The 27,792-nt window shown below is 45.2% G+C and overlaps 1 protein-coding gene and 3 non-coding genes across 4 annotated transcripts; all 4 read right to left on the reverse strand.

The window, feature by feature from the left end:
- Positions 1-860: 860 nt before the first annotated feature.
- kpnb1 (karyopherin (importin) beta 1) lies at positions 861-26,732 on the reverse strand. Its single transcript, XM_063185808.1, has 22 exons — positions 26,394-26,732; positions 25,213-25,271; positions 21,941-22,123; positions 18,292-18,492; positions 17,328-17,480; positions 15,904-15,963; positions 15,548-15,637; positions 14,963-15,073; positions 14,101-14,202; positions 12,333-12,557; positions 11,442-11,633; positions 9,891-10,021; positions 9,071-9,218; positions 8,364-8,435; positions 7,396-7,540; positions 6,423-6,505; positions 5,011-5,118; positions 4,178-4,321; positions 3,125-3,230; positions 2,235-2,349; positions 1,785-1,946; positions 861-1,149 (listed from the first exon to the last, which is right to left on the reverse strand). Coding segments are annotated over exons 1-22 (2,631 nt in total). The 5' UTR covers positions 26,434-26,732; the 3' UTR covers positions 861-1,148.
- LOC134443718 (small nucleolar RNA SNORA79) lies at positions 1,333-1,475 on the reverse strand. The gene has a single exon (XR_010033725.1). It is a non-coding gene; the product is annotated as a small nucleolar RNA SNORA79 (small nucleolar RNA).
- Positions 2,748-2,891, reverse strand: LOC134443726 (small nucleolar RNA SNORA79). The gene has a single exon (XR_010033726.1). It is a non-coding gene; the product is annotated as a small nucleolar RNA SNORA79 (small nucleolar RNA).
- Positions 3,933-4,075, reverse strand: LOC134443710 (small nucleolar RNA SNORA79). Its single transcript, XR_010033721.1, has one exon. It is a non-coding gene; the product is annotated as a small nucleolar RNA SNORA79 (small nucleolar RNA).
- Positions 26,733-27,792: the final 1,060 nt, after the last annotated feature.

A 27,792-nucleotide genomic window follows, 5' to 3' on the forward strand; every position in this document is an offset into this window, starting at 1 on the left:
AAAAAGCAAAAAAACTAAACTCCCAAAAGTATCAGTTTCGGAAATGTGATGCACTTGAAATGGCACCATAGCATATCATATTTATTATTAATATTATTCATTTGAAGGAATGGGAGGATAGGGGTGACATTGGGAGAACCCCCCTTCACCTCCTTGGCCATCATTCCAAGATGCACACACCCGAACCCAAGCGGCCACGTGGCCAGACCATGAACACATGCCTCTCCCCTTCTCCACACACACACAGCAAAGAGTACAGAGCACAGGGCAGAGGACAGTGGCACTCCTCCTGGTTGCCCAACCATAACCAACGATTGCATTTATGCCGATATGGATACCGCTCTCCGATGCAAGAAATTTTGGACCTTTTTCCCGTTCAAAGTCCCGCATTTGAAGATGGTGCTTGGTAAGAAGGAAAAAAAAACCGAAAAGTGCAAGAAACAAGAAAAAAAAAAGAAAAAAAAATTACCCAGAAGAGATATGGTAGTCCTCAGAGCTGTCAAGGAGCAGAAAATAAGTCTCGTCCTTCTGTTTTTTGTTTTTGTATTTTTTTTTGCAAAAAAAAAAAAAAAGTAAAGAAAAAGAAAAATCAGAAAAAGAAAAAAGAAAACCACATTTTGGCAGTTTGTTAGTTTTTTTCTCTCTCTCCATTGTTTGTTTCCTACACAGGGGCAGGGGAATCCGGTTGTTGGGTCTAATAATCATTTGAATAGAATCCTAGAGAACTAGAGCCAGCCACAGCCATCCGGATAGGAGTCCTTGTCTTCAGGTCAGAGTTCAGTCCACAGGTCACAGAAGATGGGGAGAGGGGGGGACAGGGGGGTTGTTTCTTTTTGGGGCGGGCGGTGAGGTCAGAGGATGAAGGAGGGGGCTCCACGATTCAGCCGGCGACTGCTGGAATTGTAGTCAGAAGGTGGTGTGGTGTCGATCCACACGCTTGCTCGCTCTCTTTCGCTCGCTCACGCGTTCTCTCTCTCGCGCTCTCTTTCGCTCGCTCGCTCTCGCACTCGCTCACACTCACTCATCTCGGCACACACTTCCATCCCGCTCTCGCCCCAGTGGGCAAAAGGCAGAAGAAATTCCAGTGGGGTGTTTTTTTCATTTATCATTTTGGAATTTTTCCTTCAACTTCCCCAAACAGCTTCGAATCTGGAACAAGAACAGAAAAAGGAAAAAACAATTATTAGTTTCTCTCGTTCACAAAGTGACCATGCTTGCTCACTTGTAATATGCCTTTCTTGTGTCGATAGAGATGAAAAGTTAAGAATTTAAGCGCCAAACATTGAAGGATGTAATGATTTAAGTTTTGAAAAACAAATTCCTTGTTCAAGGTCTTGTTGGGTCCCGCAAAGCCAGAGTGGAGAGGGGCAGCCCTGCTGCCTGCTGCACGCTGGGTGAAATAGACCCGTCTGCTCTGTGACGACCTAAAACCCTGACATGCCAAAGCTTAGAGCAGCAGGAGGAAACTGTCGTCAGGAGACTAAAAACTGTGACATCAACTTTCAACTTCAGCAGCAACAGCACTTGGATCTTAAAGCGATACTGTACCGTTTCTTGAAATGCGATCATTTTACACTTCTGCTTCAGTTATATGGATGATGGAAGTACAATTTATTTACTACACAAGCACACAAGTATAAGGACCTCCGCACACCTGTTCCAACGAAGTGCGGTGCACTGCGCTGCCAACGTTCAATTCCACCGCTTTCAATACAACCCCGCACACCAGTGCCAAGTGTGTACGGTACATACACGTGTCTACATGTGTGCATGTGTAAACCTACCAGGCCTGGCTCTTGAGTTTGCGCAGTTCCTTGGTGGCCCAGGTGGCGAGGGTCTTTGTCTTGCTGGTCTTGGAGCGCCGGCCCTCCGTCAGCAGGTCGTTGATCTGAGGCCTCAGCTCCACCAGCTTCATCACGTCCTTACCAAACGCCGTGCACAGATCACTGCAGACACACACACACGGCAGTGTACAGGTTAGAGTTAAAAACTTACCGCGCACGCACACACACACGTTAGCATGAAAAGAATCAAACACTACTAAATACATGGCCCTCAGAAGACCTGTACAGGCACACACACACACAGCCACATCCCTCCACATCAACACACCCAAGGTTGCAGTGTCAAAGGTATTAACCACACACACAGCTAATGGGCAGATGTTACTGATGAATGGACAGAGACATATACAAAATGCACACGGCCAGACATATCCCGATATGTCTCCTTACCCGATGAGTCCGGCAGCGTTGGCCACCACCCCGTCTGAGTGGTCCTCATCCTCTGCGATGTGGTGGATGAAGGACAAGATGAACTCCACCCGCGGCTGCACCAGCATCACGTCAGCTACACACACACACACACACACACACACACACACAGGATATTAGCCACACAACTGGGGCTAGCTCAGAAGCAATTCAAATGCCCAACTATGTGAATGGCCTCTACAGCCCCACCCAGCAGTATTGGCACATTTATCTGTAAATGTTGATACCTGTGACAACTGGCATGATGCCTGTGATGCGATCAAGGCCTCCAATACCAGATTTTTTATTTCTTAATGTTGATAATTTTTCTACTTTGTATCAACCCCAAGCTATCAACAGTAAAATCATGGTTGATATTCTTTATTGTCTGTAGATATTATGTATTTCAACAGTGCCAGTACTGCTGCGTGGTGCTGTAGGTATAACATGGTATTTTTGGCTCGGCTGGAAGTGGGTTAATGTGAAACTTGAGTGGAGTGTTGGGTCCCGCAAAGCCAGAGTGGAGAGGGGCAGCCCTGCTGCCTGCCGCACGCTGGGTGAAATAGACCCGTCTGCTCTGTGACGACCTAAAACCCTGACATGCCAAAAGCTTAGAGCAGCAGGAGGAAACTGTCGTCAGGAAAAAGGCCGGGAAGGGAGACCAATATGTGGCTGAGCTGTCAGAACACTACTGTGAAGAAACACCTTTCCTGATGCAATGGCCTAGAAAAACTACCTACCGTTACTAAGTAACAAGAGTGAGGATGCCCTGTGTGGTACTTTCACTGATGGAATTTTTTATAGGCATTCTATGTTTTGGTTTGCATTTAGTGAGGACTTGAAATGTGATAACATGCATTAAAAACACTCACGATGTACATTCTCCTGGTCCCCCTTCAGGCCCTGGATGATGCCAGTGTAGGCCTCCAGGCAGCCTTCCCGCAGCTCATTCAGATAATCCACCATGTCATAGTCCGTCTGGACACACACAAAGGGACAGACAGACAGACAGTTGGTTACATCAGGGTGTCTACAGGTTTGACCAAGTCAAAATTAAGACATTTTAAGACTTTTCAATACCATTTTCCAAATAAAATTAAGACCAACTTGGTGCGTTTACAGGTTTTAGCAAGTCAAAATTAAGACATTTTAAGACTAAGACCATTTTCCAAATGAAATTAGACTAACTCGCAAGATCATACACAGGTTCAAACGAAGCACAAAAACCAATTGGTTATTTACATTAATGTAGCCGTTTGAAAACACAAAACTATACACAATGAAACTGAAATGAAACACTAAATAAAATTCAATAGTGCGTTCTAAATTACACTACATGGCGACAACTCCCGCTTTCCGTAGCGAAGTTCATCACATGGCTGACAATTATTCCTCCCTAAATTAAGCTCCACAAATATAAGACATTTGGGTTGAAAATTTAAGACAAAATAATACTTTAAGGCCTTATTTGGCGAAAATGACATTTAAGACTTTGTAAGGACCCGCGGCCACCCTGTACATCAAAACATCAAAAGGAGGAGCAGCGCTATAAGGCATCTAGATCCTGTATAAAGCAAATGAGCAAATGTACACACTTCAGAGTTGCAGTAGCCACATCATCTTCAAAGCTCAGTGTCTGCCATGTGGCAATGAGGTACTGTAACTGATTATGTCGTATGCTAGTGTTGGGTCCCGCAAAGCCAGAGTGGAGAGGGGCAGCCCCGCTGCCTGCTGCACGCTGGGTGAAATAGACCCGTCTGCTCTTTGACGACCTAAAACCCTGACATGCCAAAGCTTAGAGCAGCAGGAGGAAACTGTCGTCAGACTGATGGGGTGGGGAATCAAACTTCTTAGTATACTCCTCTGACCAACTGAAAGTCCTATTCTCCCATGCGTTTTCCCATGAGAGGGGGCGTGTTCATTACCTTGTCCACCTGGGCTTGCGAGGCTTGTTGCAGGGTGTCCAGCACTATGTCCAGGTACTTCTTAAACTCCCCGCCGATGGCCAGAGCGATGTCCCCAAACGCAGACAGGATCTGAGGCTTCACCGACCGGTGCACATTCTCATTCTACACCACGGCGCAGGGGGAGGAAGAGGAGAAGACCACACACAAACACAGGTGAGAAACACACACAGCAGTTCTCCACTTCGTGGCGGATTTTGCACTTAGGCCAACGTGAACTAAAAGAACTTTTAATCTGTTAAGCAATGACCAAGTCGTAGTGCATTACGAAAGGCCCTGTATTATGTCAGTAGTGCAATACCATGGTAGTTAACTTTTCAATGACCATAACAGCGTCCCATTGGTGGGAACGCTGTGCATTATGGGGCCACAACATCACAACCAATATTAATTTCTTAAATAAAAACTTATTTAAAAACATACAGTGAAGAAACTTTAACAGCACAGTAGAGTGTATGGCATGTTTGAGACCCTAGAGTTCCATATATGACTGCATGAGAAAGACGTTCCATAAAGCTTCTGAAGTGCATCTGTAGGCCTGGTAAGCATGTCCGACACCCTCACAAAGGGCAGTTATATGCATGAATTATTCTGATTTGAAATGAAATAGCCGCATTTTGGGGGTATTCAGTACTTCATTGTTCATCCATACATTTTAACATTATATCCCAGAACTTGTTTTAAACAAAATCCTGAAAATATTCCCCTTGAAACCAGAATAATCTGTGCATGCAATTGCGCTCATTGGGTTGTACAGGGTTAAATGTGACTTGAGAGCTCAATAGGTGACTCACCCCCAGGTTCTCCAGCAGCAGTTGCATGATCTCGTCACAGTAAGGCAGAATGTTGGTCATGAGGGCTCGGCACAGGTCACACACCAGTCCCACGGCTGCCAGACACACCTACAGGAGACGGGAGAGGAGACAGGAAAGAAAAATGGCTGTGTTAATACTAGGGATGGCGAAAATGGAAAAAAAACTCTTAACTGGCTACTGAGACTCATTAACCAGTGGTTAACCGGTGATCTTAAATTATACGACAATAATATGCACAGCACTGATTTTTTATTTTTTTTATTTTTCACGCAGACAGGACCTGCCATGTCCAGCCACTGTTGCCAGATGGAAAAGGCTGAATTATCGTACTAAAATCTCAAAATGATAGTTTTTTTGGGGCTTTTTGGGAGGAAATTATAATTATTATTATTACAACCGGTTAACCGGTGGCAGAACATTTTAAACCGGTTAATGTTGATCCGGTCGACTATCGGTTAAACGGTTACCGGTTAACATCCCTCAATACTAGTGGTGCAAAACTGTCAAATTCTATGACTGTCCATGACTGGAAAACCCTTATTGAAATCCCATGACCAGTGGAAACCCTGCAGTTTGCTTTTTTGGAGCGTCACCACAGCGTGGTAATGATGTTAATTTCACCATAATGCACTCCTAAAAGCCAAAGCAAAAAAAGACAAGATACAAGGTTGGGAAAACAAAAACAAGGAACAGCAGGTACACACAGGTGTGTGTGTGTGTGTGTGTGTGTGTGTGTGTGTGTGTGTGTGTGTGTGTGTGTGTGTGTGTGTGTGTGTGTGTGTGTGTGTGTGTCTCTCTCGCTGCCCTCCTGCTGGGTGCAGGCAGTGACAGCAGTGGAGTGTGCTCTAGGGTCACTACTGAACACGATAGGTCTGGTCGGAGGTTGATCACTGCTCTGAATGGACAATACTTGGACAATGTGTTCACAGATGTACAGTACACAACGTCCTAACAGGCCTGAGTTCCTGTTGTATTGACAAAAATATTTTTTAAAAAGGGTTGCAGTTTGAAAATTGAAAATTGTGCCCAATACTTGAACAGCACCGAAGGAAACCTTGAGCGTGAACAAGCTAATTGTAAAGCCTAACAGTTTTTTTTGTATGCAACACATCTATTTGGAGAGCAAGAAGGTTCATTTACAAACAAAAAAAAGTGTTTCTAGTACTTGTTATTCAGTTCCAAAAATGAGTCAGATGTTCAAAGGACACTGATGACAGTCTCAAGACTTCAAGTATGTGAACACTTAATACTTCACTACATAAAAAGAACTACAGTAAGTACCACGCACTGTCTGGTATGCTCCACTCAGAGGAGAAGACAGGAGAGAGGAGAGAGCCAGGAGAGATGGAGAAGAGAGAAAGAGAAACGAGGAGAAAGGAGTTCACCCCTACCTGGTACTCAGCGTAGTTCTTGAGTCCAATCCCCAGGAAAGGTTTGAAGGCATCCATGTATTTTAAGAAGTCACTGCCCAGCACTGCACGAAAGAAGAAATATCACAGCCATGAAACTACTGACGAAAACAAAAATAAATTCATATCAAACGAAATCATTAAACTGCTGGTGTACATGAAGATGAATGTATCAAATACCAAATGATATTAAATCAAATGACATTCTGTACGCCCATTAATCCCTCTGCATATCGTGTGTGTGTGTGTGTGTGTGTGTGTGTGTGTGTGTGTGTGTGTGTGTGTGTGTGTGTGTGTGTGTGTGTGTGTGTGTCCGAGGGGACCCCCACATAGCTCCACTAAGGCATGGTGAGACATATCAGGCTGTCAGTGTGTGTTTGTGGAGGCTCATAACTGGGCTCATATTTCAAAGCAGGCACGCCAAGCTAAGCTGCGGGGAGCACGCCAGTGAGCGGTCAGCGAGGAAATCCCTCTCCCAGCCTCTGGAGTATTCCCCTGGTGTGTGTGTGTGTGTGTGTGTGTGCACGCTGAGTAAAATGTGTAAGATTGAGGGTGTGCTACTGGGAGTCATCAATGCAAACCCCATAAACACATCCACACTGTGAAATGGGTGGTGCGTGTGTGAGAGAGGAACTGCAGTATGCGAGTTGACAAGTATGAGTAAGATGACAATGAGCCCATCATCTTTCATCAAATGTGCATGCGTGAAACTTAATTTAAAGGGTGATCATACATTTATAAAGCAGCCAATAGGATATACACAGATTAGAGCATGCCCTTTCCTCCAAATCTCTACACGAGTGTGCCGAAGGCCATACGTGTCCTCCTGCACAGACCTGTGTGTGTGTGTGTGTGTGTGTGTGTGTGTGTGTGTGTGTGTGTGTGTGTGTGTGTGTGTGTGCATGCATATCTCTCTCTGCGTCTGTCTCTCTCAGTCTGTGTAGTATTGACTGACCCTCTACGAGCGTGCTGACTGCCATGAGTGCGTCCTCCTGCACCCCTCCCGACCCCGCCGTGCTCTGGAACATTCTCAGCAGGGAGGCCATCACCACATCCGAAATCTGCAGGGCGTCCTGATGCTGCACCTTCCGCAACACGTTCTGTGGAGACGGAGGGAAGGAGGGAGGGAGGGAGGGAGGGAGGGAGCAAGGGGGTAACAGTGGAGAGGGGGAAGAGTGGAGAAGGGAGAAGAGTGGAGAAGGGAGAAGAGTTGAGAAGGGAGAAGAGTTGAGAAGGGAGAAGAGTTGAGAAGGGAGAAGAGAGGAGAAGGGGGAAGAGAGGAGAAAGGGGAAGAGAGGAGAAGGGGGAAGAGAGGAGAAGGGGGAAGAGTGGAGAAGGGAGAAGAGAGGAGAAGGGGGAAGAGAGGAGAAGGGGGAAGAGTGGAGAAGGGGGAAGAGAGGAGAAGAGTGGAGAAGGGAGAAGAGTGGAGAATGGAGAAGAGATGCAACAAACAGGGGAGCAGATAGAAGAGAGGAGATGGAGGGAGTAAAGAGAAAACAGAGGAGAGAGAAGATGGAAGAAATAGGGGGGCATAAAAGTGGGGGAAAAGATTGGATGTGGGGTCAAAAGGAGAAAAGGTGAACACATTGGCAGTAAGAGGGAAAAAAATGAGCTCATTCAGAATTGAAGAATAAAAAGGGATAGCGAATATACATGCCAGTTTGTACTCCGAAGAAAGTTAAGTTTAGAAACTCCTAGTACATTTCTCAGGTCTCAGATACTGTGATTGGTTTATCCATCACTATGTCAGCGTGGTGCATGATTTCTCATCATTGACCAGATAGCTTTTCACTACAGCTCAAAATGCATATTTAAGGGCACATATTGTGGAATTATGTTGGAGTTATGTTACATGGAGTAGAACAGGCCTATAAGCAAACTGAAAGGGAACACACACACACACACTCACACAAAACCACATACCTGTAGAGTGGCGCAGAGAAGTGACTGAAGGTCGTTGAACTGGATTCTGTCCGAAGTGCTCTGGATGTGGGACTGTGAGGAGGAAAAACATGTTTATTAGACTGGTGAATGAATAATTGTTGTAATTTATGGAATTGACACAAGTACAGTGGAGTATTGTGGCTGTTGCATGCATTTTTTGTACTTCCTTAAACAGGTTTTGTACTTCCTTTAATGGGTACGGCAAAATGAATCAGTGAAAACTGAGGACAAAGTGTTATCGTATCGCATGCATAACAAAACAGTAGCCCATTGAACAAACGGCTTAGAAATGAACTGAAGTCGTTCTGAACTGAATTATTTCTACAGGGGCCTACAACAAGGATGAGACTGTGAAAGCCAAAAAAGGGGGGGAAAAAACTACACACATGCAACACAAACTTTCATTGAGGCCCAAATCGGTCTGGTCTCAGATACTGTGATTGGTTTATGCATCACAATGTCAGAGTGGTGCATGATTTGTCATCATTGACCAGATGTGTTCTGCCTGGACACACGTGCGTGCGTGCATGCGTGAGTGAGTAAAATCAATATGCCGCAGCTGACCTCCCATCTGCAAGACTTGCTGCATCCTCCACGCGTGTTAGTGAACGCGTGTGTTTAAGAACTCCATGGTGTGCGCGCGTGTGTGTGTGTGTGTCAGAGAGATACCAATGTAAATCAGTTACCTCCATCTGCAGGACTTGCTGTAGCCTCTCCATGATGACGAGTGTGGTCTTCTGCACGGCGGGGTAGCAGTCCTTGGCACTGTTCTTCACGATCTCCATCAGGGCCTCGTAGGCCGCACTGCGCAGGTTGTTCTGGTGACCGTCAGGCCTGAGGGGAAAGACATCGGGAACGGGGCGACACAAAAAAATCAGCTGTCTTTTCAGCAAGATGGTGCTTTTATTGTATTTTTTAAAACATTGAAGTTTACTTTTTATGTCAATAAACGTGCCTTTCAGGTCTACAGGGAAGGATACTAAAATGAATGAAAACACCAAGTCAGCTGTCTTTTCCTCAATATTGCGGTCGTCAGCCCTAAAAATCCTCAAGAGGTCTTCCTTATCAGCAGTCTTTAATGCCTGTATGGTGCTCAATATTCTAAAGGTTCAGGTCTCAGATACTGTAATTGATTTATGCATCACAATGTCAGAGTGGTGCATGATTTCTCATCATTGACCAGACGTATTCAAATTACCTTAAAAAAAAAAAAAAAAAAAAGTTAGGGGACAGCTTGGTTTGAGGTCAGAAAGATTGTCTCTATGCAGTAGGCAGGTTAGCCGCCTACTCCTTACGACTGCAGGGTGTCTTGAACCCTTTTCCCCTTTCAGAAAATGCCATTTGGGGTGCGTGTTGCCGTTATTATGACAGCACATTAAATATGGACAGAAAAGTAAAATGAGAGCGATGGGGCAGGATTGGGAAATGACCCATGCGCTGCACCTTAACCCATTCAACCACAGCGCCCCGTTGAATCCTTCCGTCTGGTGTGAGAAGCAGCCTCACCTGTCTGTGGTTTCCAGGAGCTTCTGTACGATGAGCTCGAAGGAGGAGGAGAGGCAGTACGTAGCGGGCTCCTCCTGCTCCTCTGCGGCGTCCGTCGCCTCGTACGCAGCCTCCGCCAGGCTGGAGAACGCCTGCAAAGCATCATGGGAGAAAACAGTCAAGGTGGGCGGCAATAATTAGGGCAGTGTGTGTGTGTGTGTGTGTGTTGGGAGGCTTGTTTAAGTAGTGAGAGAACCTTCAGCCTACAACAGGCTGGAGAATGCTTGCAGGGCATCATGGGAGTAAACAGTCAAGGAGTGTGTGTGTGAGGACTTGATTGAGAGAACCTTCAGCCTCTGCCAGGCTAGCGAATGCTTGCCGAACATCATGCTAGAGGGGTGGTCAGGGTGGGGACGTTGAACAGGGGTGACAAGGCGTTTGCATGCAATGCTCTAACTTTTTTTTTTTAATCACTAGCCAAAATGGCTAGATGATGTTAATCTTACTAGCCAAACACACACTCACTAATGGGTCAAAGTGCTTAGTAAAATAATCTTTTCTACCAGCCAAACTGAAATTTCACCAGCATTTGGCCGTTTGGCTGATGTTCATTTAGAGTCCCGTTTGCATTTGTAATGGGACGCTTCATTCACAAGATCTCCCTACGCCAGCCTTTATTTTCTACTCGCTTAGGTCTCAGATACTGTAATTGGTTTATGCATCACAATGTCAGAGTGGTGCATGATTTCTCATCATTGACCAGTGAAGAGACAGCGAAGAGAGATCCGCCTGATGTCTCTCTCTCTGTCTGAGCAGAAGCTGAAAATAACCTTGAGAGTATATGTGGGTGTGTGAGAGAGAGAAAAGCCAAAACTTTCAGCTCCTCCCTCACCCAGCAGATGTTGAAGGCTGCACAAGGCAACCAGTAGGGCTGCACAATTAATCAAAATTAATCGAAAATCGTGATATTGAAGTCGTGATTTCAATTGGAATTTAAATCGTGGCAATAGTGACCTGCCTTCAAGCGTCCTTGAAGCCAGAACATACCGATAGGCTGGTGTTTTTGGCCAGAAATCTGTCCATCTAAGTTTCATGCTATTGCCTCTTACATAAAAATCAATAATTGTGTTTAATAATCAAGACCCAAATAATCGTGATAATCATTTTTTCCATAATCGTGCAGCCCTAGCGTCCAGCCCCTCGATGAGGCACTGCAGCAGCAGGGGCAGAACAAGACTCTCCAAACCAAATACATGTTGGACGTGGCCGTGTGACCGGGCGAACACACCGACGGTGACAAGAATAAGCAACACAGAATTGCTGGACTGTGTCACTTTATCACTCGTGTTGCTCTTGCAAGCATTCCGACACTCCAATTGGCTGTGGTGGCTATCGTCAAACTGCATCATAGCTCATTTGCATAATACAAACTGTCGCTCAAATCGCATTTTGTCACCCAAATCACTTGTCTCTTCAGTCACTGGCGATTCAAAACAAGTCAAACTACTTTTACTGCCGGATTCACTCAAGTCTCGTTTTGTGCGTTTGTGCCTTGAGAGAGGCAACACTCACCCAGCAGACATTGGAGGCGACGCGTGGCTCGGCCCCGAGCCCCTCGATCAGGCACTGCAGTAGCAGGGGCAGGTACATCTCGTTGATGGCGGCCTCCGGCAGCAGCTCGCAGATGCGGCCCACCGTCCAGGCCGTCGTGTCCCGCACCACCACACTCGGGTCCTTCATCAGCTCAATCAGCGTCGGCATGGCCTGGAGACAGAGGGAGGGCAGTGGTTACAAACATTTTACATTCGTCACAGGGGGTCCTACACTACAAAACTGTTTCAGGATTAAATCAGGTTAAGTTAAGGGGTAAATCATCTAATAGAAGATCCTGGATTCCTCATTTTCTGAAGACAATGAGGACTACAGGCTCTTCTATTAGACAATTTACCTCGTAACTTAACCTGGTTTACTCCTGAACCAGCTTTGTAGTATGGGCCCAGGGAGAGACAGGACTAGGTTCAAGCCCGCACCTCCAAAAACATCTGAGCTGGGAGCAGGACAACCAAATGACAAGCAATATCGTAAATGTTCAGGTCTCAGATACTGTGATTGGGTTATGCATCACAATGTCAGAGTGGTGCATGATTTCTCATCATTGACCAGATGTGTTGAAATATATAAGTTAGGGGACAGCTTGTTCTGGTGTCAGAAGGGTTGTGTCACTATCCTAGTGCGGTAGGCAGAAGGTCAGCCGCCTACTCCTTACGACTGCTGGATTTTTCTGCTCCCATATTTACTTTTTTTTTTTTTGCATAACGTTTCAGGTGAAAACCGTTCAGAGGGAGTATTATGATGTGTGTATTATGCTCTTAATAAAATGAAAAGGGGTTTGAGCTAGATTGTGTGTGTGTGTGTGTGTGTGTGTGTGTGTGTGTGTGTGTGTGTGTGTGTGTGTGGCCATACCTGGATGACGAGGGGCTTGAGCTGGTTGAGTTCGGGCCCCTCCAGGATGGAGCCGAAGGCCATGACGGAGGCGTCTCGGTAGCGCCAGTCGGGGTGCTTGATGTTGTCCTTGATGAAGGGCAGCACGTGAGGCACCACGTCGTCCTCGCAGCAGGTGGCCAGCAGCATCAGGCACACACCCGCCGCCTTGCACGGGTTCCAATCGTCATCGTCGTCATTCTCGTCCTGTTGGGGAGGGAAGATAATACGAGAGGATATTATAGCACTGTGTTACAAATATAGTTTGGTTCCCCGCCACTTTGCGTGCGTTCCAAGTCAACGTTGGCATCGTTCTCATCCTGCCACAAGGGATATGAGAATATTATAGATTTCACGCTCCAATGACATGAACGCCGTTTGTCGTGTTGTATATCTTTAGCACAAGTCCATATTCAGAATAGGCTGGTCGGCTAGGCTAGTTGAGCTATTCATACTCAGGTATTCATACGGTGGGGCCAAGAGCGTTCTCTGAAGAGCACCATCACCGTCATAACAAGCAGTGAGCAGCCACAGGGGCAGGAAGTGTGTCTGCGAGTAAATTGACGGCCAATTACAACAGCTGACAATTAGACAACCTTAGCAGGGGAAACGAGGGTGTGTATGTGGGGGTGTAAACACAACTCTGCAATGCAGTGCCATGTAGGGATGCACGATATCACTTGAAAAAAAATGATTCGAGTACATTAATGTATGTACTTGCCAATAACAAGTACCGATACTGATACTTTTACCAACATACTATGGAAACAGAGGCACAGCCTTGTTTTGTCCATCCCGTGATATTTTTTATGGTCCAATTCTATGTAGATTCAAATGTTAGCAAATGTATGAGGTGGCGCTTTTTCAAGTCAACAGAACATGACGAGATGTTGCATTGTTTTGTGTAATAGCGATACCAGGCTCCGATACTGCTAAGTGTTTGACGAGTACGAGTATGAGTATAATGAGCAAGTATCTGCACCCTACTCACATGGGTAATTACGTAGTTCAATAGCACGAGTGGTTAGGGGAGTCAAGTGGGCACATGTTTGTTTCTAATACTCAGTTCTAGTTGTTGCTGGTCTCAAATACTGTTATGGTTAATGCATCACAATGTCAGAGTGGTGCATGATTTCTCATCATTGACCAGGTGTTACGACTACCACAAACTTTTTGAAGGCCCAATAGAGCGAGCCTAATAGACAGTGATGATTACAGAGTAAGTGAGAGAGAGAGCAAGAGCGCTCGAGTGGGAGGGCTTCCGATCTTAAAAGCAACACACTGTATTCTTTTGCATTTCGTACTGCAATTATTTACAAGAACATGCATTCCTGAAATATTCTGAATGACTGGGGAGGAGATTTAGATTATCCTCTACAGAGAAGAAAATACCATTTAGCTTAAGGGCTTGTCAGTGTGAGTGTACAACCACGAGCAAAGGCTTGACACTGTCTGTATGGACCAACAAACCTGACAAGATAAGAAACCATACGGTGTATAAAATATGTAGCCCACTGTCAAACACGTGATTTCCAAGATCATTCAGTCGTGTCAGCATCAGTTTTTACGTTTTAGTTTATTTTTTTACTCCAATTCTCTCGTTTCCTTTCTTTCTACTTTAATTTTTTTTGCGAAGCCCATTGAATTGCATCGGTGCATGAAATGCACTACACAAGTAAACTTGCCTTGCCTTGTAAATTGTTAAAGGAGGGCGTGGTGTGTGTGTGTGTGTGTGTGGTTTGTACAGTACCTGCTTGGTGAGGGTCTGGGTGAGGATGGGCACCAGGTACTGCAAGGCTCCTTTGGCGTAGAACTTGCTGGTGTGCTCTGGAGGGCGGCCCTGCTCCGATGCCTGGGGGTGGGGTGGGAGGGTGGAGAGAAGAGGGAAATTACAACATGGAACCCACAAGTAGACTTTTTTGGGGGGATTTTCAGCCTTTATTGGTTTTTGAGAGACAGGATGGTGAAGGAGAGACAGGAAGTGAGCTGCGAGAGAGAGATGGGGAAGGACCTGCAAAGGACCCGGACCGGGAATCGAACCCAGGTCGGCTGAGTGGTAAACGTGTGCCCTACCAAATCAGCCACGGTAGGGCCAGAAGTAGACATTTTTGTAGCAATACCGGTACTTGGCAAAGCAGGATAATATGGTGGTGACTTAAAAACATGTAATGCTAATTTTAATAACAGCCCAACAGCTTCCAACAAAAGCCAATCTGTAATGTTATTAACAAGATTTTACACCATGCGGCGTGACCACCTACTTTATTCAACACCGTCTTGTGATAAATTCTGCGACTTTGGCACTTAGAGGATTACACACACAAAAACACTTGGAACCTAAAAGCAATAGTATCCTGGAAGGTAACAGCTGATTCCAATGAAAGCCTGTAACATTTGGTCTCAGATACTGTGATTGATTTATGCATCACAATGTCAGAGTGGTGCATGATTTCTCATCATTGACCAGACAGTATTACCGCAAACATTTGAAGGTAAAGAAAGCGTGCGAGGGAAATAAAACAAAACATTTAGTTTGTTTAATGAAGAATTTGCACAATCCTCATCCAATTTAAACTTTAAATCCATTTCCAGGGTGCTACTGCCCATCTCACCTCTGTAGCTTCGATGGCCAAGTCCATCTCCTCGTCACACACGTTCGACCAGAACTCGATTCCTTGTAAGGCAACTTCGTCAATGTCACTTTTCATGGCTTCTATTGTGATCTGTGAGGGAGCAAAACAGACACTTAGCTGATTGAGTTTCATGTACTCAAGACACACCACAACTGGTCACACTAGGACACAGATATGAATAGTCCTCTCCTCAACTCCAACCCTGATTACAGAGATGTACATTACACTTTAGACTTGTCATCAGGTAACACAACACACTCACTATTTCCCAATGAAATAAATCAAGTGTATGAGCCTTGGAAGTGTGTCAGCTTAATTTGTCACGCCCAGTGATTGGATACTCCACAGAGTTCCCCAACGAGTATCCAATCACTGAGCGTGATTACAAAGGCTGATGCATTTCCAAGGATGCACACTAGACATTGGGAAACGGCCACTGTACTGGTATGGCACATCACATGAAAGCAACAATCACAACAACATACTAGCACAAGTCTCACAGAGGACACACAAAACAAACTGCAACAGAGCAAGAGGACAGGACAGGGGCAGAGTACCACTCACCGCAAACAGAGCAGGGCCCATGTACGTCTCCATATACTGGTAGTACAGCGACATGATTTTGACCAGGTTCTGTAAGGCTGCCACCCGGACCTAAAGAAGAAGTGAGATCAGATTTCCACACCAGGGATTAATATTTCAGATACGTTTCATCCAGAGTCCACTGATATGAGTTATTCAGCACTTTTCTCAATAACCTGCCAAAAAAAGTGGATTTTCTTTAATTCCGTCTTGGTTTCTAAGCAACAGTTTCTCATGGAGCATTGTGTTCAGAGGGGCTTTGAGGAACGGTTGAATATTTCATTGCTTGGTTCTAGAACCGTTGCACTGATGAAGGGAGGGAGTGATCAGATACTTACTCTGGTGTCGGGACACTGCGTTGCTTCACAGACCACCTGCATTATAAAATGTCTCTCCGTCTGAAAAGAGGGGGAAAAAAAGACAGCATGTGAACATGGCTACATTTAAAAGAGGGTTGGAAGCAAGATGTAAAATGACGCATACCAACTTTCTATTGAATCACAACATGACTGTGCACCCTGTTTAATGTAGTACTATGATCAACATCTGTAGTGAGCTAGTCAATGAAATCAGGTCCCGTAAACAAAAAACACGACAACGAGAAGAAAATCCTTAAGAGATTTCCTAGAGTAACCCCCAACCCCCCCCCCCCCCACACACACACATGCACGTGTTCCAAATGACGATCACTTAGCTCTGGGCTCCCGAAACACTACACTGCATTTGCAGAGACAAAGAATACCAGCGCTGACATCCTAAACTTAGCAGGGGCCTCCCTCCCGCACACAGTCGTCTGTCTGAGGAATGGACCCGTGGTCGCAGGCACACCAGCTTCTGTATGTGTGCACACGCGCTCCCGTGCGCGCAGCAACTGGCCGAGATAATGAAGCCTGTAATTTTTTTAGCCACTGCAACAAGCCAGGCAGAGGGTGTGTTGCTAAGGTCACGGGACATTCTAAGGACGAAACTCCACACTGACTCAGGAAGTGGAGAGGTTGTGTGGGGTTAGCCAGCAACTTTTCTCAGAATGGGCCATTTTTACATCAGTGGGCTGCTACGTCACAGCTGAATGAGTGGGCGAGTTTAAGACGTGTCTTGTAGCCTGCGACTTTCACACAGCTGCACGATAGCTAGCAACTGGGATGTTTAGCATTCTTAAAGAGCCTTGGGAGGAACAACATTTGAAGGCTCATTCGAGGGGCAGGAGTTGACAGGAATCTTGCAGTCATGGAGGTCAGCAGTTGCCTTGTCACAATGCCTTTAGAGCAGATTAACATTATGAATAAATAACCTCCGTGAAGTTGGGATGCCATCAACCTAAGTCGACCAAACATTAATCGATTAAAAAATTAATAGCAACTTGACTGTTGAGAGACCCCGGTGAAATGGACATGACTAAGTGTGTGTTAAGGAGTGTGAACATTTCAATCACCTTTGGATGAAAGATAGAAATTAATTAAATAGAAATTAAAATTTTGCATTCTCTTTTCCCCCCCGCTTTTCTCTCATGCCTACTATGAAGACCTTTCAAGATGTGTTGTTTTTTTAACGCCTTTTATCAGGATAGGTTAAAAAAAACACTAAGTAGGTAACTAAGTGGGGATGCATGTGATCCAAATCAAATTTAAGAATATACTTTCATGTCCTCAACATGCCGTAATCACTGCTCAGGGCGGTGGAAAGTACCTCTTTATTGAGGTTGGCTTTGGTAAACTGCAGAGTTGAGTAGTTGGTAGTAGATATGGATGTGATCTCTGCGTACCTCTTTATCGAAGTTGGCTTTGGTAAACTCCAGCGAGTTGAGCAGTGCGTTGGTGGCGGCGAGCTTGACGTTGTTGCTGGGCTCCTCCTTCCGCATGCCCTGGATGATGGCCGTCAGGATCTGATTGGCGCTCTCCTGGAGCTGCTCCGGCTCCTGCACAGGGGAAGCAGCCAATCACAGTGAGGAGGTTAGCGGCCGGGGACCAATGACGTTAAAGATGTTGGTGAATGAGGACCAATCACAGGAGAAATGTTAGAGAGGCAAACAATGTGCAGAGGGTGTTAAGATGCACAAAATCCTACATTAGTTTGGAACACAAATAATGCTGTACCACGTGTACGTTGATAGCAACATGCATACATTTTAAGTATTTTTCTTTAAAAGCCATATCAACATTCAGAACGCTAGGTGTTTAAATCAGAAAGCGTGTATAGTAGGGGTATTTGGCTATAAAATATGCAGGAAGAAGCTGGGCGATGAGTCATTGCCTAGTACTGCCATTTCTCTGGCATAGCATGATAGCATGCGCCTGCACTAATGCAATATGTGGATTAAGACTAGACTTAGACCGTTGTCTAACTCCAATAGAAGATTGCCGTGGGTGGTCCTGCAGTGTAGATTAAGTATTGCAGATGCAGGACACTGGGGGCCAGAGTCTAATGGTACTAATGCAGCATGTAGATGAAGTCTGGCCTTATCTCAGACTGGGAACTTCAGGCGCCAATTTCAAGTCCAGCACTCTAGAGGCTTGAAGTCTAGAAGCTTAAATAAACAGTACATGGCTTGCCGGTTTGAATACAATAGTGACGTACCATGTCCTGACAGGTGTATTAAATGTAATATTACGTACTATGTCCTGGCAGATGTATTGAATGTAATTTTAAGTACCATGTCCTGGCAGATGTATTGAATGTAATTTTACGTACTATGCCCTGGCAGATGTATTGGATGTTCTTTTACGTACTATGTCCTGGCAGATGTATCCGATGGCCTCCAGAGTGGACTCCTTCATGTGCTCGGTGCTGCTGGGGGCGGTGACGTTGGCCACCAGCTGTGGGATCAGCTCGGGCCACTGGTTTACCGGGATCTCGGCGCAGGCGATACCCGCCACACACTGGGAGGCAGAGCTGGGCCTGTACGTCTCTGTACCCAGCGTCTGCAGCACCTGGAGGGGGGAGGGAGAGAGGAGGAGGAGGACATTGGTTAAAAGAGGTAAGAGGAATGGGAAAGGTTGTCAAGGAGTGGTGAGGATGTACAGCATGGACGCTGGGCCTGTGCAGCCTTGTGCCGAGTGTCTGCAGCACCTGGAGGGGGAGGGAGAGAGGAGGAGGACATTGGTTAAAAGAGGTAAGAGGAATGGCAAAGGTTGTAAGAGTGGTGAGAATGTTCATCATGTAGGCATGGATGCTCAGCCTGTGCAGCCCTGTGCTGAGTGTCTGCAGCACCCTGGGGGGTGGGGGAGGTCATGGATTAAGGAAGTGGTGGGGGTGTACAGCATGTACAGTATGGAAGCTGGACCTGCATGTCTCCATACACAGTGTTTGAAACACCTGGATATGAGAGAGAGAGAGAGAGAGAGAGAGAGAGAGAGAGAGAGAGAGAGAGAGAGAGAGAGAGAGAGAGAGAGAGAGAGAGAGAGAGAGAGAGAGAGAGAGAGAGAGAGAGAGAGAGAGAGAGAGAGAGAGAGAGAGAGACGGCACCTAGAAGGGAGAGGGCTAGGATTAAAAGAGGAAAGTTGAGTGTGAAATGATGAAAGGAGTTAGAGGACACAGCGTATGTAGAATACGGAAGAAAAAGAGGCAAGTGGGAGAAGAAATTGAATTAGAGAGACAAGCTGGGAGCAGAGGAGAAAGGGATGGCAGAGGAGTGGATAGGTGAAAAAGCAAATAAGGTGTCAGAAAGAGAGAGGAGAGAGGATGGGGAAACAGTAAAGACAAGTTAGGCGGAGAAAATGGAAGACAGGGAGCAGAAAGAATAAAAGATGGCATGGAAAATGACAGAAAGGGGTTGAGAGGATGGAGAGGCTGAACATTGTAAGAAATAGAGGGGGTACACATGGAAAAAAGAGGAGAAGATTGAAGTGAAAAGGAAAGAAAAAGAGAAGGGTGAGGATGAAGGGATGGGAGAAAGGGAGGGAAATGGGGAAGGAGAAAAGGGGAAGTAAGATCATGACGTGGAGAAGTAAAAACACAAATGGAATAGTAGCAAGAGGAAATGGATGATGAAAGTTGGGAGAAAGACTGACAGATAGAGAGGATGAAAGACAAACCCAAGACAGAGGGGAGAAAAATGATGGGCTGATGAAAGGAGGAGAGGTTGAATCATGACCACGGAGTCAAAAGAGTTTAGCTGTGAGCAACTGGAATTTCTCTTTGGAGTTTGACGTTTCACTTCTATCCAAAAGCTTACTTCAGTTCTAAATTTGATGTGATCAAATAATGTTGAACGCACCACTAAACTCTTTTGACCGAGATGAGCCAGATGAGCGGGTATCTTCAGCCATGTTGCCAACGGGCGTTTTGGAAGCCATGGCGGCTTTGAATAAGCACAGCATAGGCATTCCAGGCATCTGCGCAAGTACTTACAAGTGCATGACCACCACATAGACTGCAGACATGCAAATATGACAGGGATGCTAGCGGTGCGCTATTTATGAACTAGCAGCGGGATCTCACACGCTGGAATGAGGTAGCGCTAGTTAGAGACAGAATGAAGGAGAGAGCAAAGGAAGAGGGATGCACAGAAGCCAAACTAAACAGACAACACAGAAAGGTGGTAGGGCCAGCAGACAAATATCCATTCCTACATATTTTTTGCCCACATCAACAAAATTACTTTCACTTAGGGAAAAGTTGTCTGCTTTACAGTCATTTACAGGCAGGGTTTTAAACTACAAACTCTGGAGCAATGTAGGGCTAAGTGCCTTGCTCAGGATGCTTCAGTCATGGATGAGGATGAACACACCATCCAAACTCTTCCGACTGGTACAGGATCTGGACCTGCAACCTTCTGATTCCAAGACTAAGTACCCGTAAATTTCACAGCATGTGTGTGTAAGGAAACACAGTAGGCAACCAAGGCACATGAAGCACTGTCTGTGATTGAGAGAAATATTGAGTCTGGTGAAATGCAATTTCAGCCTTCTATGAAACACCTGTTATGCAGGAAATTAACAATTGGGTACACTCTGACTTGACTTTCCCTTTCATTTCTTCATTCATGATCTGGCAGAACACAGCTTGAAAATAGAAACTCATCTTCCAAACATCTGACTGAACACACTGGTGTAGCTCTCTTGTCATGCTGGCCCGACACACCCACTCCGGTTCAGTAGCTGGGTCAATGGAGTTAAACTCCATTGTTGTCAGAAATTATTAAAACCGCTGAACGTTTTGATTGTGACCATCCAAAACTTGAAAGGTACTTTAAATTATGACCCCATTGCCAACGTTCAATGTGCGGCATGCCTGATTTCAGGCACAGCTCGCATCTGCCCTTTCAGTTCTGATATATTTGTTAAAGCATTTATAGTAAAGGGGTCAAAAAGAAGCACAATTTCTCAAGAACTTTTCAGTCATATTAAGTTGACATCAAGTATGTGTATATTTGGCATTGGTCTCAGCAACTTCCTTTATGGTCGTTTTCTGGGGTCAACACAGAACAGCAGAGGCACCAGCAAACCCTTTCAACAAAATACTTTGACTTTTTTTTTAATCTTAGTTTGAAGGTTCGAAAGGTTCTAAAAATGTAAATCCTAATTTGAAAAATGCCTCACTACCACAGGAAAAAAACACTTAACAACCATCAACTTGAAACTGAAACTCATTGGTGTATAAACTATGACTAGTAACTTACTGACACACAAATATAAATCTACTCACCATTTGAATAATAAACTTTAACGGCTATATCCCCAAAAAGCACTTAAACAATAAAACATGTGGCCTCTGGAAATCTACAAATAGAGATGGTGGTTATGTAATCAACCCGTCTCTTGTCTCTGTAACGTTTCATCCAAGCCACACCTTCAGGAAGCATTGCCTGAGACCTATTAAACTGGATTCCCATCAGGACTGCAAGTAAAAAGTATCTGTAATACATCTTCAGCCAAGAGTAACTTGAGACTGACTAAGGTCACTGAGCTCCTGAAACAGAAGGTTCACTTCAGGTCTTCAATTTTTTTTTGTTTTTTTGTTTTTTAAGAGGATGCCAAAGCTGGTGGGCAGCACTACAATCAAGACCCACAGTCTCTCAGTGCCACTGGAACACAGCAACAGCGATCTGCAGTGCGATTTGGACCGGCAAAACACAGGATGCTTTACATCAGTGCCACATTGGCAGCCGAATCTGGTACTCAACCCAAGTAAAAAAGAAAATAGCACAAAGACAAGTAGGACAAGGAGAGGGAGAACAAAATGATGACTAAAATAAAAATCACACCCACAGACAGACAGCATTCATGGAAAGGGGAAACAAACCAGAAAGCAAGAGCGAAAAAGCAGCAACGAGACACACACAGAAAAACAGCCAGAGATGAGCCGGAAAGAGACAGCCTGAGGGTTGACTTTGCAGAAGGAGATAGAGATGGGGAGACTAGAGAAGGAGACACCTACGTAGTTCTTGATTTCCCCGCGAGCATTGGCGTCGATGGCCAGCCATCGCTGCTGATAGCGCGTCTTCACGTCCGGGTCCTTGGAGGTCAGCGAGTTCTTCACCTGCAGGCCGGCGGCAACACGAGCCACCTGTGTGTTTCCGGGATTGGCCAACACCTTGGACAGCTCCACCAGGAACGTGGGCTACAGGCACACAGACAAGGAGGGAGGGAAGAGTTGGTTTGCCTTCATTTAATTTAATGCCAGACAACCTAGTCGTTTTGCCTTACTTTCATTTTATATTTTCACTTTAGACAGAGGCAAGGTGGAAGAGTTGTTTTGCTTCATTTGAAGTCGTAGCACCAAACGCGGCCATGTCGTGGTGAAAATAAATAAATACGACAAATGTTTTGGCAACGCAATATTAAAAATAGGGACGCACCGATACACATTTTTTCACTTCCGATCCGATCCCGATATCTAAATTTGGATATCTGCCGATACCGATACTACTCCGATCTAATACCAAAACCTCATATATGCATGAATTTCAACTTGAGGTAGGCCCAAGATGACTATTTGGTCAGAAAAGGAAGTCAGAAGAACAGGAAACCAATTCATAAGTGAAAGTATCAAGTAAAAAAGTAACAATCCCATCCTGAAAACTAATATGCAAGTGTTATGACTTCAAATTAACATTACACCTGGCTCAATATCAGTCCTTTGAAAATTCCGATACTTTGGGAAAATTCCGATCCGATCCGATCACTGAAAATATGTTGATATCTGAACCCGATACCGATACACCGATACCGATATCCCATCCCTAATTAAAAACTAGAGATGCACCGAAATTTGTGGCCGAAACCGAATAATAATTAATGTCTTGGCCGAATACCGAAACCGAATGCTACAATTCAGTCAAAAGTTATCAAAAGTAAGATTTTTCACTATTTTGATATATTACGGGTTACAATAAATCTGTTCATTTTCTATTCAAATCTATTCATTTTCTATTTGGCCTCCGATTCGGCCACTCAATTGAGTCTCGGCCGAAAACCGAAAGTGTCATTTTTTGCGTTTTTGGCCGAATATTTTCTGCGGCCAAATTTTCGGTGCACCTCTATTAAAAACACACAAGTAGGAATTAAACAAACACAATCCACACTATTTTTCATTCGTTGAATTTCCAAACTTTTAAAGCAGAGATCTCATTCAAAGCACCAGCTATTGTCATCCTTCCTCAAACATCATTGCTTTAGTTCCCAAAGCAGGGGGAGGGACAGAGGCAGACTCCATTAATGCACTGAGACTGGCTGCACTACCAACCTGCTGAAGGGGATGGTTTATGCAAAAAGGAAACCAAAACTGCACACTCAGGCCATTGTAGGCTTTCAAAACATGGAGATGTTCAACCGGTAGCGTACCTATGTTCCCCGGGTCCTATGTTCCCCTGTTTTTGTATGGGACCGGGGAACTTGGGACCCTTTTTCTAAACAAGGGTTCCATGTTCACCGCATTGTACGTTTCCGTTTTTTCAAATTGTGCCCTTCCCAAAACCATCCCTAAACCTAACCTGTCAGAGGTGCAACAACAACCTGTGCTTTGCCATGCGGCAGTCTACTTGGAAGCAGCAGGGAACATAGAACCCTTTTCTGAAAAAAGGGTCCCAAGTTCCCCGATTGCGGGGAACATAGGGATGACCCTGTTCAACCTTAGTCATCAAGCAGGCAAAGGCTACATCAAGGTGAACTACACTGAAAGGTGAAACAACAGACTCGTGCACAGCCGATTTAGTTGCTTCATCCGTTTTAGTTATTGCCAATAAGGCCATTTTGGCCAAGCCAGGTACAATTTCACATCCTACATGCACAAGTGTGACTGCTGTAGTAAGGGCCTGGCATTAAAGTTATCAAGCAGAATGTTGAGCACTGAATTGGGGCGAGCTACTCTGTCCATTGGCCTACCTACTTTGTGTATGATTCAAGGGCAGATTAGACAACGGTATGATAGACAGCTGAAATAACGGTCAGGCTTCAGAGGAGAAACCCTGGGTGGGTGGTGGTCTATGTAGAGTAATATGCAATTGTGATTCATAGTTTACCAAATGGACGCACCACCGTTCTCATACAGTTCCCATCACTAACTCAATAAGTGTAACCTAAACATTTGTAAACATCTCACTTACAGGACCATGGCAATTAAACTTGAAGTGTGTCAAGTTTTAAATGACCCTCGTCCTACCACATCCACCCACACATCGGCACCAGAGCAGGTCTACCACTCTTGAGACATTGACACATCTCTTGTGATTGGTTATGATGACGTCCTGCCTGGCTAGGAATGTGATGAGTCTGCCTGGCAGCCTACATACCACATACTCCCAACACCCTCACCAGCCCACCTTCCGCTAAACACCAGGACCCAAAAGCTCAGAGAAGGTGTGTGTGGGTATGTGACATGTGAAATAAACGCCAGCCAGTGTCCATACCTCATTTCACTGCAGTGCCCATACCAACAGTAGACAGCTAACTGGCTGTGGGAATACACTAAATATGAGGTTAGCTGTTACATTTAAAGATATGGCACATGCCACTTGACCGAAGAGGCGCAACTGATTGCAGACCAAGAGGTGAGTACTGCGGAGGGTGCAGATAGGGTCGTGCAGGTCAAGGGTGGGTCCTTTTTCAACCCCATCTGCCACACTTTAGGAAAAGGGCCGTTTACTACCCCAGCATCTTTTATTTAGTACCAAAAATGAAATAGTTTTCTGATCGTTATTAGAAATGCAGAAAAAAAAAATCACTTGGTCTGACAGTAATTGTTCAGCTTGCAATGTTCAAAGTACCCCCCATCATTTCTCTGGTTAGTGTGGAGGAGGTGCAAAAGGTATGCATTTACAAATATCACAAAAGCTTCTGATTAAAAATGTAAGTTGGGCAAATGTCTAGCGTCAGTGCAGGTCGATCCAGGTCATGTGTTTCTGTGCGCCGACAATCCGGATGACATTTAACGAGATCAGTGCGACAGACGGCCAGCAACATGGGTGTAGAACTAGCTGTCTGGCCCGCTAACGCAAGCTCTCCATTCATTACAACCAGCCGTGGCGTGACACTCACGCTGCCATAATGTGGTGGGAACTGGAGCTGGGAGGCCCAGTCACTGACGCCGGGTGCTTGCAAGCGGTGCAACCACTGCTTTACTGGCGCCACGATTCGATGGACGTGACCACTTGCATAGAAGGGGAAAAAAACTCAAATATGACCAAACGCAACAATTAGCTTCCCACTTACCAAATTCTCAATTGCCGCCTGCTCCAGAAACTTCTGTGCCGCCTCCAGTTCATTCCGATCTGAAACAGAATGTGAGGAGAGAGCACGTTACCCCCCAGTAAAAGCACTCATAGCGCAACGCATTTCAGCTAGAACTACTACAACTAGATGCTGGCTGCCTGGATGCATGACCACACTATTACAACCCCTTGGACGTATGGAATTCCATGCCGCCTACCGAACGCTAGCCCGAGGTCACCTGTTCGTACTAAATGGACTTGGGGGAAATGTAGCTTCGCCAATGCGACCAGCTAACGTAATACAGGACTTTTGTGTAGTTCAAGTGAACCATGACAGCTATATTACAGAGTTGAATGAATTAAATGCTTTACAACTTTCCTACCGCATCTTGCTTGCCAAGAAGCGCGCAACCACGCTAACTTTGCGTAACAGACTGCTAGTCAGCTAATACTTAGCTCTAGCACTCTAGCGATGCTACTAATGCCCGACATGCAATGTGAGAATTAGCCGGCTAGGGCAGCTGAGCAGACCTCGACTTGAACATACAAGTTTGACATGCATTTCATAAAAATACGAACAATGTTAAGCACAACACAGAATCATAGTTTGTTTCAATGCATATCGTTCAATGGTTAAAAACCGACGCCGACTCTACACCACACCTCATCAACACCACCTCAACTTCTTGCTTGTCAGCAAGCTAGCGAGTGGTTATCACGAAGTTGCCCTAGCTTACTAGCTTTGCTGGCTTGCGGCGTTAGCCAAAGCCAGCTTGGTCGACCACACGCAGCTAACCAGAGCAATCAAACCACGAACATCACAACCGGCAAACCGTGTTTATTTGATGTCAGGGCTTTGTACATGTGAAATAGTCACATCATCTTTACAGCAACGATAATGCCAGTGATTTTTAGCTCACATGGACGTGATCTGTTCACGGACAACAAGTTCGCAAACGTGTTTCGCCAGCTAGCATGCACACCCAGATGCCGCATCCGCTAAATGAGCAGGCCTAGAATGTTAGCCGCCTTGCTAGCAAGACATTCCCCTCCCTCTTTTTGAATTACAACTTTTTGAACGTGAATCAACTCCACCACAAATATGACAAGTTACCAGCGTTTTACACACACAGTTGCCATGCAGATAACAATTAATTCGGACAAAGCTTGGCGCACGCTTACCTGGAGATACAGTTTTTTCGAGGATTGTTATCAGCTCCATTCTGTCCCAGCCACTCTTCACAGAAGTAGTCGCTAGCTGGCTAGTTAGATTGCCGCGCACAACTCAAACCGGATTATATTTCTTCAGTGTTCAATCGATGTGCCAAAAAGTAGCCAACGATGAGCAGGGCCGAGAGAGGAAAGCACACAGACGCCCAGTATTCCACGGTTGTTGGGTTTACACTGACGATGCACTATTTTTAATAGCTTACGGTAAAATGTCTAAGCAGCAACGCTGCTTGTTCTCTCAACCTGTGTTGTCGGGAGGGAAAGGGCCGCGCGCTAGACTCCCGCGGAAGGATATCACGCGCCGTCGCAGTAGCATAAAAAACCTCCTCCCTTTCAGCGCGCCCCCGCAGTTAAAAGAGTAGAACTAGGCTAGTTCACGAGGACAGACAGGGGCCACAGGAGTTGGTTTCAGATTTAACAGATGTCACACATAATTATGTAGTTAGGAAGTTTGTTGACAACAAACACCTTGTTGACACCTATTCACTGTAATACTCATCACACCTCCGACAGGCACTTCCACTTCCTTTAATTATTACTTTACTTTTATTTTATGCACATATGTACTCTACTTTTTTCTTGTATAACTATTTTTATTTTTTATTTTTTTCCTCTCATGTATCACATGAAACGGGCATCAATCTGTTTAGGCCTACATGTGAATCAAATGCAAGTGTTTTAGGATACTTATATTGCTGCATTTCACTAAACCACAAGTGCACTTCTCTTGTGCTGCTCTCTTCACAAACCACTTCTTCTCTCTGCCCAAAATGACCAAGCTATTTCCTCAGCCACCAAGGTGTGTGTAAAGGGTTAGTGATAGTGTGTGAAATTTACCAGGGCAAAGCCCAAAAAGCAGGAAAATACACAGAGCATATTCTGTCTTTTTCTCTGGTGACAGAGGTTCTAATCTACAGTATGCACATTTCCATGTTGGAAAATTAAGGCATTCCTGATTCATTGGGAAAAAATGTCAAATGTATCAGGAGAGAAGTGCCGCACACTCTCAAGTTAAAAAAACAAGTTTTTAATGTGACAACGTTTCGGCCGGTCGGCCTTCCTCAGGTCACGTGCCCTCCTGCTTATGACGGACAGGCCAGAATATCCATCCACATATCCACAAGCCCTGAACACTAGGTGGGGATGACTTGTGACATGCTTGATGACACAGGCCGAAACGACGTCACATTAAAAACTTGTTTTTTTAACTTGAGAGTGTGCGCCACTTCTCTCCTCCTGCAAGTGTATTTTCTGGTTGCCAGCACCTGTTTCTGGTGTGCGTTTTGCACCTCCACTCAAAAATGTCACATGTATGCCAGTACATCAAGAAGCCAATTGGGTCTTTACTTTG

The sequence above is a fragment of the Engraulis encrasicolus genome, chromosome 2 (assembly GCF_034702125.1).
Source record: "Engraulis encrasicolus isolate BLACKSEA-1 chromosome 2, IST_EnEncr_1.0, whole genome shotgun sequence".
NCBI classification, from domain to species: Eukaryota; Metazoa; Chordata; class Actinopteri; order Clupeiformes; family Engraulidae; genus Engraulis; species Engraulis encrasicolus.